The 21680-nt window shown below is 35.3% G+C and overlaps 1 protein-coding gene across 9 annotated transcripts in view; it reads left to right on the forward strand.

The window, feature by feature from the left end:
- Positions 1-8779: 8779 nt before the first annotated feature.
- khdrbs2 (KH domain containing, RNA binding, signal transduction associated 2) overlaps positions 8780-21680 on the forward strand; it is an 85990-nt gene continuing 73089 nt past the window's right edge. For all 9 annotated transcript variants that reach the window (XM_051126584.1, XM_051126586.1, XM_051126580.1 and 6 more), the window contains exon 1: positions 8780-9043. In XM_051126584.1, coding sequence (XP_050982541.1) covers positions 8953-9043 — 91 coding nt within the window. In that variant the 5' untranslated portion in view covers positions 8780-8952. The remainder of the gene's footprint in view (positions 9044-21680) is intronic.

Raw genomic sequence — 21680 nt, forward strand, 5'->3', positions numbered from 1 at the left:
GTATTAGATTCCCCCAGCACAAGTGAATGAGAAAAATGGTTAGCTCTACCACTGAAGGGGTACACTGACTCCATTGGTTTAAGCTGCTGTGATTCTTGTAATGTCGCTGTATTGATTATGACCATTCATCATTTTTTCGACCTCTTCGTATAGTAAATTTCACTTTGGTTTTACAATATAGTTCATTTGTCATTGTCCTTGCCAGTAATCCATATGTAACACTCAGTATGCCACACACTATACTTATGACTAGTGGGATGCTGAAGCCTTTCTTCTCATTCATCTCACCTGGTATTGACATGAAACACATTTGCTTATCAGTTTGTATTTTCAGAACATATTTTCATAAGTGCTATACATAAGTGGCGCACGTGCGACCAAAATAAAAAATGTGCAGGATAAATAAGGTCTGACCACATATTTGAGTACCAACATGGTTGACAGCTTTTAATGCACAGTCACCTTAATAGATCGACTAAATGTAATACTGTATAATTTGGAAGGCCGTTTCTGAATAAAATTTTTTTAGAAGGTTATTGCAACTTTTTTTATCTAACAATTCCGACTTTTTTTATGAACTTACAATTCTCACTTTTTCCTTAGAATTGTGTGATGTAAACTCATTGCGAGAAATTAAGGCAGAAGTTTGCATCTCACAATTCCGATTTTTTTTCTCACAATTGCATCTATATCTCACAATTCTGAATTTTTTCTCCCAATTCTGACATTTTTTCTCAGAATGGTGAGATATAAACTTGCTACTGCAAGTTATAGTTTATATCTCGCAATTCTGACTAATAAACTCACAATTCCAAGCTTGTATCTCACAATTATGACTTTATTTCTCAGAATTGTGAGTTTATATCTTACAATTCTGACTTTTTTTTCTCAGAATGAGATATAAACTTGCTACTGTGAGTTCTAAAGTCCAGTTTTTATGTTCCAGAATTGCAAGTTTGTATCTCACAATTCTGACTTAACTCGCAATTGCGTGTTTTAAAGTCAGAACTGCGAGATATACACTCGCAATTTTGAGAGAAAAAGGTCAGAATTGTGAGTTTATATCTCGGAATTCTGAGAAATTATGTCAGAATTGTGGGTTATAAACTCAAAATTTTGAGTTATAAAGTCAGAATTGTGAGATATAAAAAGCAATTGTGATGAAAAATAGAATTGCGCGTTTATATCTCACAATTCTGACTTTATAACTGACAATAGTGAGTTTATATCTCACAATTCTAAAGAAAAAAATATAATTTATAAAGAAAAAAAGTTTAAAAAAGTGTCCCTGTCCCACATGGAACACTTCATGTGCACTTGTGGTCTTACGGACTTACAATGGGTTAGCATTTTCAGGCTAGGGTTAACATTTTCCAAGATATCCTATTGCATCTTTAATACTCATTCCTTATTATATTAATATTTTTTATTTTGAATTATATTAGTATTATGACATGATTAGGTCTCTTTAAAAAAAATAGGTTTCTTTTTATATACAGCGAACCCTTGGTTGTTTAAGTACTATTTTTCTTTTTCTCAGTAGTGGCCCTCAAAAGACAAGACATGTCCAGCACTGTTTACAAGTAGCCTGAGGAGCAATAAAATAAGTTAATCCTAATTGATCATGGAGAGCACCCTCAGTAGAATAGGCAAACTGTAATAACTGCTGATATTAGGATGCCCTGTGGGTCAAAAAAGCTATTTCAATTAGTAATGTAAGGTCTTTTATATCCACTTTTTTTTGCCCGGAGGCTCTTATTAAACTTTCTTTTACAAGGGAGCTCACAGTGGAAATTATTGTTGATGACAAAGGGTTTGGGCTTGTCAGGATACTGCAGACTCACTATTTAACCCTGCTGGCTGCGTGGACTCTTATGGCCAGGGGCAGTGGCAGCCATTATCTGCTCTGGCCTTCACAATCATAAGCCTAATTTAGTTGCGCTGTCCTAACATTGCCTTAACACATTTTGCCTTAATGCTGACCTTTATGAATCATAATCTTTTAATGAACAGTAACGAACAGCTGTGTGGCCACCACTCACACACTCTATTGCTCAATAGGCCTACTGTATATATTCTACTGTAATTATATGCTCTGACCTGAAAGTCCTGGAAAAAAAAGTTTTGCAAAAGTAGAATTAATATTGATACAGTTGAGGTCAAAAGTTTACATACACCTTGCTGAATCTTCAAAATATTATTTCACCAAAATAAGAAGGATCATACAAAATGATGACCTGAATAAGATATTTCACATAAAAGATGTTTAGATATAGTCCATACCTGAATGATCCACAGTTGTGTTTTTTTTGTTGTTGTTTGTTTAGTGATAGTTGTTCATGAGTCTCATGTTTGTCCTGAACAGTTAAACTGCCTGCTGTTCTTCAGAAAAATCCTTCAGGTCCCTTTCCAACAATGACTTTATTATTAAGAGATTTATCTTTTCACACTGAGGACAACTTAGGGATGCAAGTATTACAAAAGGTTCAAACACTCACTGATGCTCCAGAAGGAAAAACGATGGATTAAGAACCAGGGGTGAAAACTTTTGAACAGAATGAAGATGTGTACATTTTTCTTATTTTGCCTAAATATAATATTTTTTTAATTTAGTACTGCCCTTCGGAAGTTACAGAAGACACCTACATGTTTCCAAGAAGACAAAATAAGTTAACCTGATCTTTGAATTCAGAAAGTTTTCAACCACCGGCTTTTAGGTCCTGGAAACTGCATTTAAAAATCCATTTATTTAAAATTAACCATAATAATTAGTATATAGTTCTATAGGCCTACATAGACTATTTGCTTACACAAATCATAAGTCTGCTATTACTTTTAAGTGGTAAAATGTTCAAGTAGGTTATAATGTTAGGGTGTCCTTTATTAATTATTAATTATTTTTTACGTTAATTATGAAATATCTTGCAAGTTATTTGTAGTTACGAGAAGGTAATATTGTGTTGCTTATTTGTGACCCTGGACCACAAACCATTGTGGTAACCAATAAATAAGCTTTCCATTGATTAATGGTTTGTTAGGATAGGACAACATTTGGCCGAGATACAACTATTTGAAAATCAAAAATTAAGTTTTTATATATTTATGGTAGGAAATTTACAAAATATCTTCATGGAACATGATCTTAACATAATATCCTAATGATTTTTGGCATTAAAAAAAAAAAAAAAAATGGCTGTTGCTACAAATATACTCGTGCTACTTAAAGGAGAAGTCCACTTCCAGAACAACAATTTACAGATAATGTACTCACCCTCTTGTCATCCACAATGTTCATGTCTTTCTTTTTTCAGTCGTAAAGAAATTATGTTTTTTGAGGAAAACATTTCAGCATTTTTCTCCATATAATGGACTGATATGGTGAACTTTCAAAATGCTGTTTAAATGATCAAACGATCCCAAATGTGGTTGTAAACGATCCCAGCCGAGGAAGAAGGGTCTTATCTAGCATAACGATCGGTTATTTTAATAAAAATAATACAATTTATATACTTTTTAATGCCAAACGCTCGTCTTGTCTTACTCTGCCTGGACTGTTTTTGTTCCGGTCATGACAGTTAGGGTATGTCAAAAAAACTCCCATCTCATGTTCCCCCTCAACTTCAAATTCGCCCTATATCGCTGTTTTACCTTTTTTGTTAAGGGTGTTTGATCGTCTTTGCATGTTCACTTGCAAAGACTGCGTTGGAACTCCTGCAATAATGTTGGATGATTATGAAATTATTTTTAAAGTTGAGGGAGAAAATACGATCAGAGTTTTTCAACATACCCTAACTGTCTTGAGCCAGAATACACAGAGTTCAAGGATTGCAAGGCAAGACGAGCGTTTCAGAATAAAAAGTATTTAAATTGTATTTTTTTTTATGTAAATAACTGATCATTTCGCTAGAGAAGACCCTTCTTCCTTGGCTGGGATTGTTTACAACCGCATTTGGGATTGTTTGAAGCCGTTTGAAGTTCAAAATCGGGGCACCATAGCAGTCCATTATATAGAGAAAAATGCTGAATGTTTTCCTCAAAAAACATAATTTCTTTACGACTGAAGAAAGAAAGACATGAACATCATGGATGTCAAGGGGGGTGAGTACATTATTTGTAAATTGTTGTTCTGGAAGTGGAGTTCTCCTTTAAGACCGGTTTCGTGATCCAGGGTCACATTTGTTCCTGAGTTATTTGATCATTCATAGATGATGCAAGAACGGTATTCTAAATTGTGACCAAAAAGTGTATTTAACTTGTTTGTAACTAAATTGTTACCAAATAATATATTAAGTGATATTAAATGATATGTAACATTTTAATATAAAAAAATAGGATTTTATGAATGTGCTTGACTGCATTATCTCCCATTAAGGTTACTTAATGTCTCCTGATCTCTATCATTTTCACTGGCAACAAAATGTTGTACAACAAAACGTACAACAGACTAAGACAGTCGGTACCAGCCTATGCTGTTTATAGCATCGTCTCGATAGCTCTCTCCACCTGTCAGGATAGAATGGATTGCTTTGTGTGAAGCAGAGAGCTTGTAAAAATAAATAAATACATAAATCTCAAGCGAAGAAGCAGGAGGTTGATGTGACACAAGGGCCTGAGATGCCATGTGAACCCTTAGTCCTCAAATTGAGCAAAACTTAATATCCCATTACCCCATTTCCTCCCCTCTCCTGACTTCTCTCTCAATAGTGCTGGTTAATAATTCACACTGTGGGCTATTGCATTTCCACAATCGGAGACTCTGCTAAAATACCAAAGCTACCGTCCCTGAGCTGATTACATTCGCTCAAAGTTTTTGATACACCAAAAAAGTGGCTCATGAAAGTGCAACTCAGGACTTTGAAAATTTTGCATACTACTAAACATTTGTTTTTAATAGTTGTTAGGGAGCTTGATCTGAGGTGTAAAGTAGCTCTACTTTTTTTGACTATGTAATAAAGATTGATTATTCCTAACACATGGTCCGGTTACAGCCTTGCAATTCATCATGTATTTTCCCTGCATTTTCTAGTCTAATTATCCTTCATTGCTTGATGTGCCATCAATCCAGAATGAATGACTGGATCTTCTGAATAGAAAAAGGTGTCAGAAAAACAGACTTGATGTTAGACAGTTATATTCTGAATATTAAAGACTTACCACAACAAATGTGTTTTGTGTCCCTTTAAAACAAATGTTTATAAAAGATAATATTTATAAAATGCATCGCTTTTTTCCAATTAAACTCTGTCCAATTTAGTGTCAATGTGACAGCAGGAAACAAAAACAAATTACCAACAACAAATTCTGTGTTGGCCAGAATTTGTTTCGTGCTTTGAAATATTGGCTGCCCACAGCATGAAACCACTGGGTTTAAGCGACAATTAAAAACCAAAATCATCAGTTTCCCATTCAGATTTAAGAAATGTCCATACTGTGTAGTGAGTTACTGCTCATTTAATGTAAAATCTGGGATCTGAATCAAAACCAATTGAGAAGCACTTAATCTACCTGATCCTGTGGTGTTATTTTTGGCCACTAGAGTGCTGCAGAAAGCCATTCTTACTAGTTTCATACATGAAGCAAAGGAATAAATTACGCTAAGCTGTTAAGTGTAACTACAGAGGCTGCTCTAGTCGTTTTTTTCTTGACCAGATGCCTCAGAAGTTCAATATAGCTTTCTTTCTTCCTTTCTTTTTACTACAGTGGCTAGTATAAATACAAATATGGAAAAGAAACGGATTGACTGTGTGGTGTTGAATAACTATGGAACAAATATCACAGTATCACCTTAAATGACCATCCTCTGATGTTTTCTTAGCAAAATGAAAATAAAGACATTTTGTAAAAATGAGAATGCAGATGCAAAAAAACTAGTCTAAGTGAGAGACTTGATGAATTGCAGTCTTTTGATGAAGCATTAAAACTGTTTTTCATCTTCCTGGGATGAGACAAAAGAAGCGTATATCATAGCAATTGATAGCTTTTGCCCTTCAGAAGGATTTCATTATGTTGAGTGGTGAGTGATGTATAGAAGGTGTTGATCCTTCACAAACCCTTATTTCTTTTTCCTTAATCCTTCATTCACCACCCTCAGAAATCAATATAGAGACCCCAAATCCATTTGATTATCCTATACCAAACTGATTCCAAGTGTTAAAGCGGAAAATACAACATGGACATGGAAGTCACACGGGAAATTAAGTAAAGTAAGAACACAAATGTGTCATTTTAAATTAAAGCGATGGTTAGAAATGTTAGTATAACTCATCAGAAATGAAAGATAATATATGAATTGTTGTGTGACATGTTAAACTATATTAATTGTTGCATATGTAATCCAGTCATAAGTAGCACAGGTATATTTATAGCAATAGCCAACAATACATTGTATAGGTCAAAATGATCGATTTTTCTTTTATGGCAAAAATCATTAGGATATTAATATATGTATATATATATATATTAAGCATATATCAGAACTTAATTTTTGATTAGTAATATGCATTGCTAAGAACTTCATTTGGACAACTTTAAAGGCAATTTTCTCAATAATTTTTGCACCGTCGGATTCCAGATATCTCGGCCAAATATTGTCCTATCCTAACAAACTGTATATCAATGAAAAGCTTATTTATTCATATCAATCTCAGTTTCAAAAATGTACCCTCATGACTGGTTTTGTAGTCCAGGATCACATATAAAAATGTTTTATTTAATGCATTAGCATGTTTTATATATTTGTATACTCTTATTTTCGTAAATCCCCTTTATTATGGAATATTCTGGATAAATCAGTATTCCCATGAGACTTTTTGATGTTTTACTTATTGATTACTTGTGCCAAATGGTTTTTCATTTGTAGCATTACTGTGCAACACTCTGTCTGTGTGGACCAGTATTCTGTAATTATGTTCATAGTTCACAGGCAGACAGTAAATATGACACTTGGGGTGCAGATGTTTGCCAACAGCACTGTAATCCATTCAGTTATTAATTAGGCAAGCTGGTCCTGTCCCTCTTCCTCCTTTCACTGCCTCTCTCTCTTTCTCTCTCGTCTTCTCTCCCCTTCTCCTCTGTGGCTATCTTTCCTTCCCCCTCATATGTGCTTAGCTGCTTGGCTAAGTGTTAGTGTGTGTGTTTGCGAGTGTTTGCACTATCTGTGACTGTCTGTCACAACAGCTTAATCCATCTTGGCAAACTGAGGCAAATGGGAAATCCACTGATTAGTATTCATGGCCGTTACCAAATTTCCCTTCCAACTCTGCTGCCTGCGATGGAAAACTTATGTTTGTCCTCAATAGCTGTTATTGCACCTTTCCAATTAACACAATATATTTTCACTGTTGTTTCCAGCTATTAGTCCTTTGTCCATAATATTGCTGTTTTCAGTGAAAAAGTCATCTTGTCTGAATCGGGAGATAAATATGCACAGACCGTCGGTGCCAATAGTCGGTGCCAATAGACATATAGCACAGCTGTGCTCGCAGCGACCCGAGTTCGAAACCCGTCTTGAGGCCGTTTGCCGATCCCGCTCCCTTCTCTTCGCCCAGTAATTTACTGTCATCTCTCTACTGTCCTGTCCATTAAAGGCCCAAAAATATAACTTAAAAAAAGACCAAGCAAAAACAGTCGAAAATAGTTTTTGATGTGAAGCGTTATTATGGATTTGTGGACTTGTAGGTTGGTATTTTGGCAAGAAGCGATGGTTTAAAATGAAAATGCCTTCATAATCAATTTGTTTTTAACACACATACAGCTTTTCACTTCATAAGGCAATAACTAATGGGCTGAAGTTGTGTTAGTTACTTGTGGATTTTTTGTGATATTTTTATCAGCTCTTTGAACTCTGATTCAGACGGCACCCATTCACTGCAGGCAGAGGATGCATTGGTATGCAAGTGACGTAATGCTACATTTCTCCAAATCTGTCAATTAAACAAATTCATCTACACCTCGGATGGCCTGAGGGTGACTGAATGTTAGGCAAATTTTTATATTTGTGACCCTGGGCCACAAAACCAATTTTAAGTCGCATGGGTATATTTGTAGCAATAGCCAACAATACATTGTATGGGTCAAAATTACAGATTTTTATTTATGCCAAAAATCATTAGGATATAAAGTACAGATCATGTTCCATGAAGATATTTTGCAAACGTCTTACTGTAAATATAACAAAACTTAATGTTTGATTAGTAATATGCATTGCTAAAAACTTCATTTGGACAGCTTCAATATTTTGATTTTTTTGCACCCTCAGATTCCAGATTCTCCTTGTTAGTCCTATCCTAACAAACCATACATCAATAGAAAGCTTATTTATTCAGCTTTCAGATGATGTATAAATCTCAATGTCAAAACATTCACCCTTATGACTGTTTTTGTGGTCCAGGGTCACATTTAGGAGAACTATTCCTTTAAAGCATATGAAGAATGACTTCATTATTTCATGTTAAATTCTGCATCCACTTATACTTGCTTAATAATGCTGTTGCAACAATGCATTTGTTTCATGATGTCTTTCAAAGTAAATGTGCGAAGACATTCAAGGTTACTTGTCACAGAGTACAAAGCCATAGCTTTGCATAGAAGATCAGGTGTTCAGAACCATGGACAGGGGTGACAGATCAGCAGCGGGATCTCAGAACGTCCCCGATTCAATCCTATAGACAGTATCTGATATTTGCATGCAGTTTGCTCTCTGCCATGACCAATCCAGATATAGATGGGCGGAGAGAGAGTACAGATTCGGAGTCTGAGGTGGGAGGTTTTACATGAGAGACTCGAGGAGATGGGTACACTGCATTGATATCTTCCACGTTGTGCGCGAAAACCACACGATCCCTCCCCGATATTACGCAGTCTATTTAAACGCAACATCCACACACCCATACCATCACTCACCACTTTGGTCGTCTCACCTGCACTCGCGGTGTACAGGAGAGGAATCCAGTGATGGATCAGGACAAGTACCTGCCAGAGCTCATTGCCGAGAAGGAGAGCTTGGACCCGTCCTTCGTCCACGCGATGCGCCTTCTCGCCGAAGGTAAACTATGATTTCCTCTGCCGTCATTTTTAGGCTCATATCTGTTTGGTGTGGCGTAGCTGCTGTACATTGTTCGTGCTGTTATCGCGTATACACTATTCATTATTCATATTTGATACAGATGAATTGATATCTGTTATTGAATCACGCGTGTCAGGCGTTTACCATTTAGGCTGTTTTCAGGTGATAATTTAGTTAGTTAAATGAGGGAATTGTTCACTGGCAGGCTTAGTCTTTATAAATAATTTTTGGATCTAAGGTCGTCCGGACTGTGTTCAACTTCGTTCTCATACACAGACTCAAGTAAGCTTTCAATCAACACAGTTATATATAACCAGTGAACGGAATTAAAGAAATGTTCACCTTTATGCAGCATAAACGACGGTAAAATATTGTTCTTCAGTTCTTCCGAAAAGTTCACGTGCTTCAACGACGTCGCTTCTAGCCTACAATCACAGAAATTATTTCGAGTTACTGGATCAAGCAATACCGCAAACGCATTCACATAGTGAAACGTGCTTATTCATAATACTGTTTTTTATGCATTTTATCTAATAAATTCAAATTATAGGCTACATTTATCCCTCATTCTGTTTCATTTAATAACCAATATGTTAATTATACCACAACTTTAAGGGAAGTCGGGTATTTAAAGCAATTTCGGCTTTTTCTAAAGAATTAAATATTAATGCAAAAGTAATTTTGTTGCATAACCTGTCGATGTTCAGCTCGTGAACTCACTGATTTAGTAGCTACCGCATAGTTAGCTAGACGTCACTTACATAAAATGTTAAACAAAATATTAGTTTGTGTTATATAGGTTATTTATCATACAAGTCATGCATAACAGTGCTTGTCTAAACTGCAGCCCAAATGTGACCCTGGATCACAAAACCAGTCATAAGGGTCATTTTTTCAAAATTGAGATTTACACATCATATGAAAGCTGGATAAATAAGCTTTTGATTGATGTATAGTTTGTTAGAATAGGACAATATTTGGTCGAGAAATCAGGAATCTGAGGGTGCAGAAAAATCAAAATATTGAGAAAATTGCCTTTAAAGTTCTTCAAATAATGTTCTTAACAATGCATATTACTAATCAAAAATTAAGTTTTCATACATTTACAGTAGGAATTTTACAAAATATCTTCATGGAACATGATCTTTACTTAATTTCCTAATGATATTTGCCATAAAAGAAAAATCAATAATTTTGACCCATACAATGTATTTTTGGCTATTGCTACAAATACATCCCAGCGACTTAAGACTGGTTTTGTGGTCCAGGGTCACAAATCTGAACTGGCGAGCAGTGTTCTGTTGTTATGGTTACCTACTTTGGCTAACGAATTTTGTTCGTTAGTGTCGTGATTTGGCTAGCTATGACTAATTTTAATGTAATTATGATCGTTACTGATTCGTTTAAAAACTTGTGAACTTGTATGAAAAACAATAACTTACAAATCTTAGGCTATAGCATATATATGCTGGTATATTGATTTAATGTTCAGCACAGAGAGCCTAAATATTTCAGAGTTTAAATATTTCAGTTTTCATTTGTGTAATGTCATGAGGACAGCCTAACATGGTTGCATTGCCTATGGTCTGAAGTTATTATAGTTGGGATAAGATAAAAGCAGTTCTTGACAACTCATCTGATAGTAAGCAGAGTAATTAAGAGGCAATTACGGCTATTACAAAGTACTCACACTGGCTCAGATTATCTCAAGTGCAGGGGAGCACAGTGGGGTGTGTGCTGTTGAATAAGCATGCATATAATTAAATGACAACCGTTGTAACTGGTCTAGGTTATCAGGAAATTGTAAATAACAGTAAACATATTTTTAATCGTATAATGCACAGCATTAATTTATGTTAAAACACAAGTCACTGTTAATGCCGCTGCAGTTAGTTTCTTAGAAGTGTTCTGCATGTGTTGCATAAAGCTCATGTCATCTCATGTGTTGTGTTTATTCATGAAGGTTAGATTAATTTTTTACATGATAGAAGCAAACAAAGAAAAAAAGAAAAATGTTCCTCAAGCTCATGATAAATATTAAAATGTGTGAAGTGTTTTAATGTAATCATGCCTGTAATGAAAGTTAGAAATGGGAAATCTCAAAGAGTCCTAAAACGGGCTGTGCTTTTTCAAAATAGCTTGTGTTACCAGGGTTTTCTGTAGGTAACAAATGCATCTGGTAAAAACCTCTTTATGTGCCCCCAAATAATTAGTCATAATCTTAAAACTAAATCAAGATAGCACGCCTCTCCACAAAAGGGATAATAAGTCATTTGTATGCTATCTTTCAAATGAACTAAATTGGCCATGGTTATGAAAGTCTGAATATACCTTACGTCACCATTACTCTGTCTAATTTTTTTGCCTCTGCACAAAAAGGCTTATTGAACTGGAATTAATGGTAATTAGTGGCAGTCTAGTGAAGACACTTACTCTCCTGTGGGTCATTTTTAATCTAAGTAGACACCTACTGTCTTAAAAGACTTCATTTTTAGTGCTTCCCCCAAGACATGTTGAAAAAAAGTTTGCCTTTTGCTTTTGCATTTATTTGAATATGAATATCTTTATAATATTTAGCTATCGTCACACACATTTCAGTGTTATATAATTACGTCGTTATAAAGCATGTAATTTATTCAAAAATAATGAAAGGAATAAAAAAAAAAAGTTAAATGGATAGCTCATCCAAAAATGAAAATTCTGTCTTTAATTACTCACCCTCATGTCGTTCCAAACCCGTAAGACCTTTGTTCATCTTCAGAACACTAATTAAGATAATTCTGATGAAATCCGAGAGCTTTCTGACCCTGCATAGACATCAGCATAATTACCCTTTTCAAGGCCCAGTAAGGTAGTAAGGACATTGATACAAAAATGAAAAATTGTTGAATAAAGTTAGTTTTCTTTGCACACAGAAAATATCCTCGTAGGTTCATAAAATTATGTCACGTAATGTCCTTACTACCTTTCTGGCCCTCAAATGTGGCAGTACCGTTTCTGTCTACACAGGGTCAAAAAGCTCTCGGATTTCATCAAAAATATCTTAATTTGTGTTTCAAAGATGAACAAAGGTCTTACAGGTTTGGAACGACGTGAGGTTGAGTAATTAATGACAGAATTTTCATTTTTAGTTGAACTATCCCTTTAAACTTGATTATCTCTCACATTATAAAGAATGTATCAATAGTGGTACGGATTATAAAAGCAAACCTTGTGGTTTGTTATATTTCATGCTGAGCCACTGGTACCCTGCCAGTGTTTATTTACCCAAGCACATGTTTTATTTATATCAGATTCAGAATGTTGTATGATAGTCAGGCCTCTTGGTACTGCATGTACCTTTAGGGCCATTGAACAGTACACCCGATTTAAACTTGAATAGGAAATGACTCTGGCCTATGTTCGGGGAACACTTTGACATGTGTTTTCTTGTTAAAGATTTAAAACTCTACACTGTTATGTTTGCTGTGCATTTGGGATATTAAGGGAATTTAAATCAAATGCGTTCACTTTTAAAGTTTCTAGGTTTAAGGAGAGTTCAGGCAAGGAGTCTCCCACAGCTTAGTTATTTTGGTACAAATTTTGTCACACCTTTTAAGAGGGAAGTGATTAATATTACAACGGCGATCAATACAAGCGTAACTTATCCTAAACACCGGGCGGCCTGGAAACAACTGACGACTAAGCACTTTAGCTAATGGCCCGTGCCTGCTGCGTAACTCTAATGTCTAGACCTCTCTGAAACTGCACAGTTCCAGTGCACAGTGAGAGAACTTGCGCAAATGATTGGAATACCTAATTTTAGGACTTTTTTTCGTAATGTGAAAAAGAAGTGATACTTATCATGACATATTTTAGTGCAGCAAAGCATCGACTGGAGAATCATTTATTTTTATTTATTTATTTATTTTTTGCTCAGAGCTACACAAAATGAGATGATACAGGGAAGCTTTTGATAATCTGCTCAACGTTTGGCTGTTTTCCAAGTGATCATTTGTACAGTTAATCAAATAATAGGAAATTGTTATTTTTCATTCAGTCTGTATCTTGGTATTTATTACAGTAGATCTTTTTTGAAGTTAATCAGATATCATGACATATAAGCGATCTACGCAAATGTAATATATATAAATATTCTATATATGCTATGACATATACTGTCATATAAAAGTAAAATCAAGTCAAGTCAAGTCACCTTTATTTATATACCGCCTTTAACAATACAGAATTGTGACAAGGCGGCTGTACAGTATTAAATAGGAAACAGTACATCAACAATGCCAAAGGCAACATTAAACACTCACTTTATAGGTAAAGGTAGTTAATCAAAAACAATAAAATAAAATGCAATATTGTGTTAAGAGAAAGTGTCATATATGAAACCTATTAGAAATTGGAACAATTTCATATTTTAACGTGTATATAGTCCATACAAATATGTATATTTATGTAAAACATTTTTGGACATGCCAAAATTATTATTATTATTATAATTATTATTATTATTATTTTTTTTTTATTACAGACAGGACAGATTAGAAAGCACAGGAAGTGAAGCAGGAGAGAGATGGGGGTGGGATCAGGAAAGGTCCTCAAGTTGGGATTCGAACACGGGATGCACGGAGCACAATTGCGCTATATGTTGGCGCGCTGCCCACAAGCTATTGGTGCCGACTTATCATAGTACAAATATTTCAAAATTTCACTGTTTTTGCAAATAAACGCAGGCTTGGTGAGCAGAAGAAACTAAAAAAATTAAAAATTGTACTGTTCAAAAACTTTTGACAGGTAGTGTAAGTAAAATATATATTGTTGATACATATGTCCTTCTACATATAATGTCATATATTTTATGTATGTTATAACCTTATGTCTTTAACTACCCAGAGAATGTATGTACTGTATGTGAAAACAATATATATCCCCTTATAGGTAGCTTATATAGCGAAATATCACTGTTGATTTCAGTATAGCATTTCAGTACAAGCAAAAACGGGTTGACAGGTTTGTCTAGGAAAAAAATAGGAAAGTTTGGCTGAAAGACTGTTTAAAGTTTATTCATCTTCTCCGTCCAGATGCTTTGATTTTCAGGTGACACAGTCCACTTCAGAGAACCACCAATCTGGAATAAGCTGTTCCTCATGGGGAAACAAAGAGGATGCTTCAGATTCCAGTCTGTCATTTTGATCTTGTAAAGCACATTGCTGAATTGCTTTTATAGAGGTGACTTGATGCAAACTACTTACTTTAGAAAAGGACAGACTGCTACTGCATCCACTTCAGAGTCTATTTTTCTAAAATGAGCCTTCTTTGCCTCATAGGGACAAAAAGTAAGGCAGCAAAAAATCTGCTTAGCAACAACATTTTAGAAATGGATAATACAAGGTGGTGTTACAGATGAGGCAGGATTTCACAGAAATGATTCCTCCCTGATGAACTTAGATGAAAACCGAGCATTTAAATCTAAGCGCTCTTATATGATTAAAACAGCTGGTCATTTATTGCTGGACAGATGTTTGTAGTAGAGGATGACTCGAAAGAAAAGCACACAAAACATTTTTCATAGGAGAATTTAGACAGTTGATTTTGTTGATTACAGTACATCCATTATATCACACTTTACTGCAGTGATTAATCTGTGGTTTAAACAACAGTAATATATGACCTCTCAAGTATTGCTGTGCCTGATGGGAAAATTCTACCACTACAACCTTAATTATATAGAACAGCATGAGTGTCATATTTCAGTAATCAATCACACTTCACTATTATAACAACAGATGTAATATCTAGAGAAAGCTATGTTAGTGTGCCCGTTCATCTCAATGGCAGTTGCTTGGCTGACGCAACAACTAGTAGGTTTGTACTGTATGGGCTCGCAATTTTTTATGTTATTTTATGAGAATACACTTTAGTTTTGCAGTGTCCGTCAATTGCGAGAAATGCTTTTTATTAACAGATAATTTAGTTTCTGACATTTCCCAGCATGGGCTAATAGGAGCTTGCTAAACAGCAGTTTGTAAACCATTCTATGCTTCTGAGACATTAATAACCCATTTCTTTAAATTACACAGTGTTTGTAAAATGTTTGCAGTCCAGGATTTTCAAGTCAATCTACTTATGTCTGAGGTTTAATACTCACATTTTTCAGATTCTACACAGGTCATATGCTTCCAGATGTCTTAAATTAGTGCTAATGAATGCAGTTGATCAAATGTATGATCTAGCAGTAACCTTGTCCTGACAAAACGAAATCATTAGGCCAGAGAACGTGTCTCAAGATAGAATGAATGTTTAATGATATGTCTCCATTTTCATAAGCAGCCTTTTAAGTTGATTTAGTTCTCCTGCAGTATAAATTTGACCTGCAGATTGCACAGTCACAGACTTTGATAGACCGAATACCGCAATCCTCTGGACATTAGTATGTAGAGAGTGCGCTATTTAAAATGGGTATGTTGATAGGATCAGCTGTTCCTAACAGCTTCCCATTTGAAAACTTATCAAGCCACAGCTCTCGATCATAGAGTAATCATGTGCAGGCTAATAGGTTAATGCCAGCTACCTTAATATTTTGATAAATATGTTGATGTTGTTCCACAACTGAAATTGATAGATGGCTTGATACCCTGTTCTAATAATATGGGACGTGACAGGTCTCTTTTATGTTTTGGAGGCCACAGGAAGATCTTGTTTAGCTGTAAGCTACTAGAAGTGTGACTTTTTATATATATATATATTCTTCTTTTAGGCTTACTGATGAAAGAAATGATTGCCAGCCACCAGCCAGCTATATTTTTCCCCCAGGGCTTCATGAATCTTTAGCATGTTGCCTTCCTTGAGTTAATGGCTGTAAAAACTGAAAAATGATGCCTATGGAGGTAGGAAGGCGTCAAGAAACATCAAAATCGTGTTCGCATAACAGTGCCTTTATCCAAGTTGGTTTTTGAAGCAGTGCAGATGTAGATCATTCACTGTTGGAATCACCGTAAGAGCGGCCGTGGCTATTTGTTAATTTTATGGGTCTGGCTTCCGGTCTCATCCGTGTCTAGCTATTTTTAGCTGTACAAAACAGCTTGTTTTTTTGCTTGATATTGCAAATTGGTGTGTCTTACCGTATTATGTTATTGTATTATCTAAATAATGAACACACTGGTTTGTACTGCAAACAGTTTTACTGTTTACTGCACGTTGTTATTCTTCTCGTCATTTCCCTACAGCGCATAATGCACCGGAAGTCTTGCCTGTAGGCTTCCGCGTTGAAGAAAAAAGGTGGATACTATATATATTCAGTAGTGCACAGGTGTGCATGGACAACCAAAATAAAAAATGCACTGTGTATACGCACTGGCAAGGTTGACAGAATGCACACTTCCCATTTTAGATCGGATAACTGTAATACAGTATAAGATAAGATACTGCTGGTTTCACAGCAGAACGCAAAATTGTGACATTTTATTCACTGATGTGCTTCTCTTATGATCTTCTTCACTCACGCAGTTCACACTTGGCATTGCGCTAAAGCAGCAGCGCATATACGTACTTGCTGGGAACCTGCCAAAATAAAAGCTTGGTGATTTTAGGTTTGAAACTGATTGAAAATTATATTAAATAAGTAAATAAATAAAAAATAAAAAATATTAGCAATGTATTTGTAAGTGTATTACAAAAATACAGCATTTTTATTTAAAACTCAATTTTTATTTAAATTGTAATAGTAAAAAATTGTAATAACAAAATAAATCAAGTGCAATAAGGGTTAGGTCTCCCAAAAATGCAAATTCTGTCATTAATTACTCACCCTCATGTCGTTCCAAACCCATAAGATTTTAGGACACAACTTAAGATATTTTTGATGAAATCTTAGAGCTTTCTGGCCATCCGTAGACAGCAAGGGACCAAGTTCAACGTCCAGAAACATAGTAAGAACATCGTTATTATAGTCCATGTGACATCAGTGGTTCAACTTGTAACTTTATGAAGCTACAAGAACACATTTTGTGCACAAAGAAAACAAAAATAACAATACATTTCTTTGTGTACAAAAAGTCTCGTAGGTTCTAAAAATTAGGGTTGAACCACTGATGTCACATGGAATATTTTAACGATATCCTTGCTGTCTACGCAGGGTCAGAAAGCTCTTGGATTTCATTAAAAATATCCGGAGATAAACGAAGGTCTTACGGCTTTGGAACGACATGAGAGTAAGTACCTAATGGTAAAATTTTAATTTTTGGGTGAACTATCCCTTTAATGAGTCACACTATGTGCAGTTTGAGTACCAAACCAAAGCTCCAGGTGCTCTCATAAGAACCAGACTGAAAAACTTATGAGCACCCCAGAGAGACACGCTTTTTCATTATTAGCTACAAAGCTCATTAAATATTACTTATGACAGCTTTTGCACTTATACTCCACCAGGATACTTTTATTTTTGATCCCCACCACGTTGTTTGGTTTCCTCAGTAGCACAACAGGCACAGGCCACTTGTGTTTGCTATGAGATACACAGTGAACTTCACTGCATAGATTGTTCCTGAAACTCCAGCTGGAACAAAGAGATCCCAAGTGTCTTTGTTTCTCTGGCTGGATGGCAGGTTCCTTTTCTTCTTGCTGTTACAGCAGCACCTTCTAAAAATGGGATGCCCATACACTTGAGAAGCAGCGAGTAGCACTCCCTTGCAAGCGTGTTTGGCGACTTGATGAAATACCACTGTTCGGGGAGAACAGGGGGGTGGCTGACAGCGAATTCGAACAGGCTTGTCCTTGTGCTCCTGGAATAATTTGCATCAGTATTCTACATGTGGCAGATGTTAATGTGCATTTTGGCTGAAAAACAAAATGGATACTCAATTAAGTTTGTGATTTTATTTTTAAATATGCTTCAGACAGGTGAAGCAAATGCGTGGGATGTAAAAGCTAGCTATCTCTCTGTCCCTTTGCTCTTCTCTATGCTCATCTGTAGCACCGTGTGAAAGGAGACTGAGCAAAGCTGGAGCAGAAATCATATCGCTCTTTTAATGCATGACAGCCACACTCTCAGTTCCTTGTTCGTGCATAATATGAGCCCCCCGGCAAAAGTTCAATTAAGGAATCTTCTTATGATTTGGGGAGCCATTTAAAATGTAATGGAGAAAAGAGATTTGCTAAAAAGCATGTCAGAATGATTTTAGGCATTTTTGTTTTTTTGTCTCTGTTACTGAGCTGTCAATAGCTGCATGAATACACTCCAACTGTACAGCCTGTCGAGGGCAGTCTGTAATATGTGCAGAATTGATTATTTTTTTCTTAAACAGGTTTGAGGTTTTTTGTTTTTGAAAGTGATGGTAATGAAATTTATAATGTTACAAAAGATTTCTATTTTAAATAAATGTTTTTTTTAAACTTTCTTTTTATCAGTGTATCCTGAAAATCAAGGTTTCCAAAACTATTACACAGCTGTTACACAACTGCTTTCAGCATTGATAATAGAACTATATGTTTCTTAAGCACCAAATTAGTATATTAAAATATATTCTAAAGTGACACTGAAGACTGGAGTAATGGCTGCTGAAATTTCAGCTTTGCCATCACAGGTATAAATTACATTCTAAAATATATTCAAATGTAAGTTATTTTTGATCAAATAAATGCAGCTTTGGTGAACATAAAATAATTATAAAACATATAAAAACATAAAAAGCATTGTTAACATTAGTTAATAAAAATATAGCAGTTAATTGTTAGTCCATAGCAGCTCAATTCCATTAAATAATATGAACTATGCAATAACATTGAATAAAGTATATAAATGAGCAATATCACATGAGTAGCAGTGCGTGTATCATGGCTGTATATCAGCACAGCTATGATTCACTTGCAGGTAATAACTGCATGTGATATTGCATTTACACAACAGTTCGACGGCACAAGTATGTAAATAAACAGAGACAACAATGTCTTTAAAAACCTTCTTTTGTGTGGAACTACTTCCTTCCACCACAGATTCAAATCTCAGTTTCACAGTTTAACAGCTGAGCCCGAGCCGCCGTTGCTAATTCGAAAACATCACTATAGAACTAGTAACGAAGGCACATTGAGTTGCTTCATTGAAAGCTCACTGTATTACTGTATTAAAAGCTCACTATATTATGTAGAGTATAATGAGAGAGAGATGGACTGAACAAGTGTGTTTACCTGCATCTGACACAGCATTCATTCTACAGCTCAATCTCATATTCAGAATAAAACATTAGTTTAAATGTCCACTGAGGAAAGCGATATCTTTGTCATACTCTCCTTTCATTTGTAAAGGGTGACTTCTGATGACACAGCTGCTCAGTGCATTTTTTGGCTGCCTCTTACAAGGTGTTGTTCAAAGTAAAAATAACTTACTTGTTTACAGCCCTTTTCCAGTCTTTTTAATATAAATGTCTTTACTGCTTACTCATAAAAAGTCTCTTTTGTAACACTATGAGGCTTTGTCCTCGTCCAAAATTATTTGCTCCTAAACAAATAATGAGATCAAAGACCTGTTAGATTTACCCAAAATGAATTATATCTCATGTTTAACCACTATAGAGACAGAGTCAGTGCCAAATTCCTGAAGAACTGGCCGTAGTAAGGCTGCTCTCAGTGGGTTCATGATCGCTGATCGCCCGTTGATGCCTTGAATCTCACATCTCCGAAAACGTCAAAGCAAATTTTCAAAAAGACTCTATCTTTATTAACAAACCATATATTTGAAGTCTAAGCAATTACATTCTTGTCTAAAAAACAGTCTTATTTATAAAAATTATTGTGAATATGGGTGTTCGTCATGACATTCATTGTGAGAAATATCGCAAACAGTTCTGTTATCACTAGAATATCACACTCCTCTCAGTCAATCAGACTTGAGGACCAGAAATAACTGTTGTGTGTGTATATATAGACTGATCTGTGCTGCTGGGTGAAATGTGACATTCTTGCATAAACAGGTCTGTTTACTATCTCTGATATTTTTAAAACATGATTAAATGATAATTACATTTAAAAACCCCTTTGTAATACATTAACTGTCCTGATTCGTTTAGTGGCACTCTAATTTTGTTATGGCACCCCGTGAAAGGTGCAGGAGCCAACTGTGCTGACATCTGTCGACCAACTATATTTCAGACCTGAGAGTCTTCATTCCCACTTATTAGAAGTTCAGAGGGCAGGTGAGAGGAGTGATGCAGCACACACCAGGCTCACTTTTATTCTAATTAGGAAGCAAGACAAGATGTTCTTTACTGTGGAGGTTAAACAGTAGCTTTTAGTGTATTTCCAGCCCGTTTAGAAACATCTGGGAAAAATCATTATCATTCAGTGTGAATTGTTGTTCAGCCATTGCAATTTGTTGTGGAGATATGAATGCTTTATGCCAGCATTAATGTCTGTGTGTTTGACTTTGAGGCACTTATTTGAAGGTCATACATTTTTAAGTATAGAAGATTATACTGTTTTAATGGTTCAGTGTTTTAAGATGCACAACGTGCAAATATCATTCCTGCCTAAACTATAAAAAATATCTACATTCCCGACGGGCCACTAAGGTTAATTAAGTAATGTAAATTAGGGTGGTGCGCGATGAAAGGTGATGTATGATGGGGAAGGAAATGAAAAGAGAAGAGGTTTCTAATAGTAATGACTTGAGTAATATTTGTCGAGATAGGCAGAAGATGGAAATATATTAATATTCAGAAACTGAAATGAGTTTCTCAAACTCATCTGAAACAAATATTATGAACCCTATTGTAAAATCATGGTGTTGGAAAGTGACATATTCAAACATATCAAAGTATAAAGTTTTAAATTGCAAAATATTACAGGCAGGTGTGCATGTAAATATGATGTGTTTAGTGGATAGTGTCTGTCTGTGTGTTTTGAACTCAATTTCTCATTTACTGCGTTTACATGCAAAATAATGTTGATATTAATCAGAATTGTATTATAAATGAACAATGTGTACTCTTTCTCCATGTTACCTTCACTCAGATCTCCCAGTTTATTTGTCAGCTAAAGTCTGGAGGATGATACAAAACCTACCTTTTTAACAAAAGGGAACACCATAGCCTGTTTTGTCAATTTTGTCTTTAGTCACACAGCAACAATTATTTAAAAAATGGCCTTTCTAATACTTAGACAAGTTTTGTTAAAAACCCTAGTTACCAGCAGTGAATCAACTCTTTATATGTCATGTAAACTTGATTTATGAACCAGATTAAACCTAAAGTCTGATTTTTAGAAACCTTTAGAAACCTTCATCTAAAATTGAAGTGGTTGCTGAAGTAATATGAATCAGCAGACAAAAAAGTAGTAAAGCAGACTGACAAAAGTGTCCCTCGAGTACATCCAGGGCAACAATTCACAAGCTGACGTAGCTAAAGTGCTGCCAGAAAAGTTAGTATTAAATCCTTTGTCTATGTTCTTTGAATTCAAAGTGTTCAAATTGGGTTTTATTATAGATCAAGCATATCCTTCAAAGTGGGATTTATGTTGTAAAACAGGAAAACACGATCACAGAGGCCCTTGGCAGCTGAGATTGCCTCAGCTCTCTGTTAGTTTGTGTTTTGGTGGATTACAATAAAGCTACTGGGTCGTTCTATAATTAGGG

Source organism: Labeo rohita, chromosome 13 (assembly GCF_022985175.1).
Source record: "Labeo rohita strain BAU-BD-2019 chromosome 13, IGBB_LRoh.1.0, whole genome shotgun sequence".
In the NCBI taxonomy this organism is placed as follows: domain Eukaryota; kingdom Metazoa; phylum Chordata; class Actinopteri; order Cypriniformes; family Cyprinidae; genus Labeo; species Labeo rohita.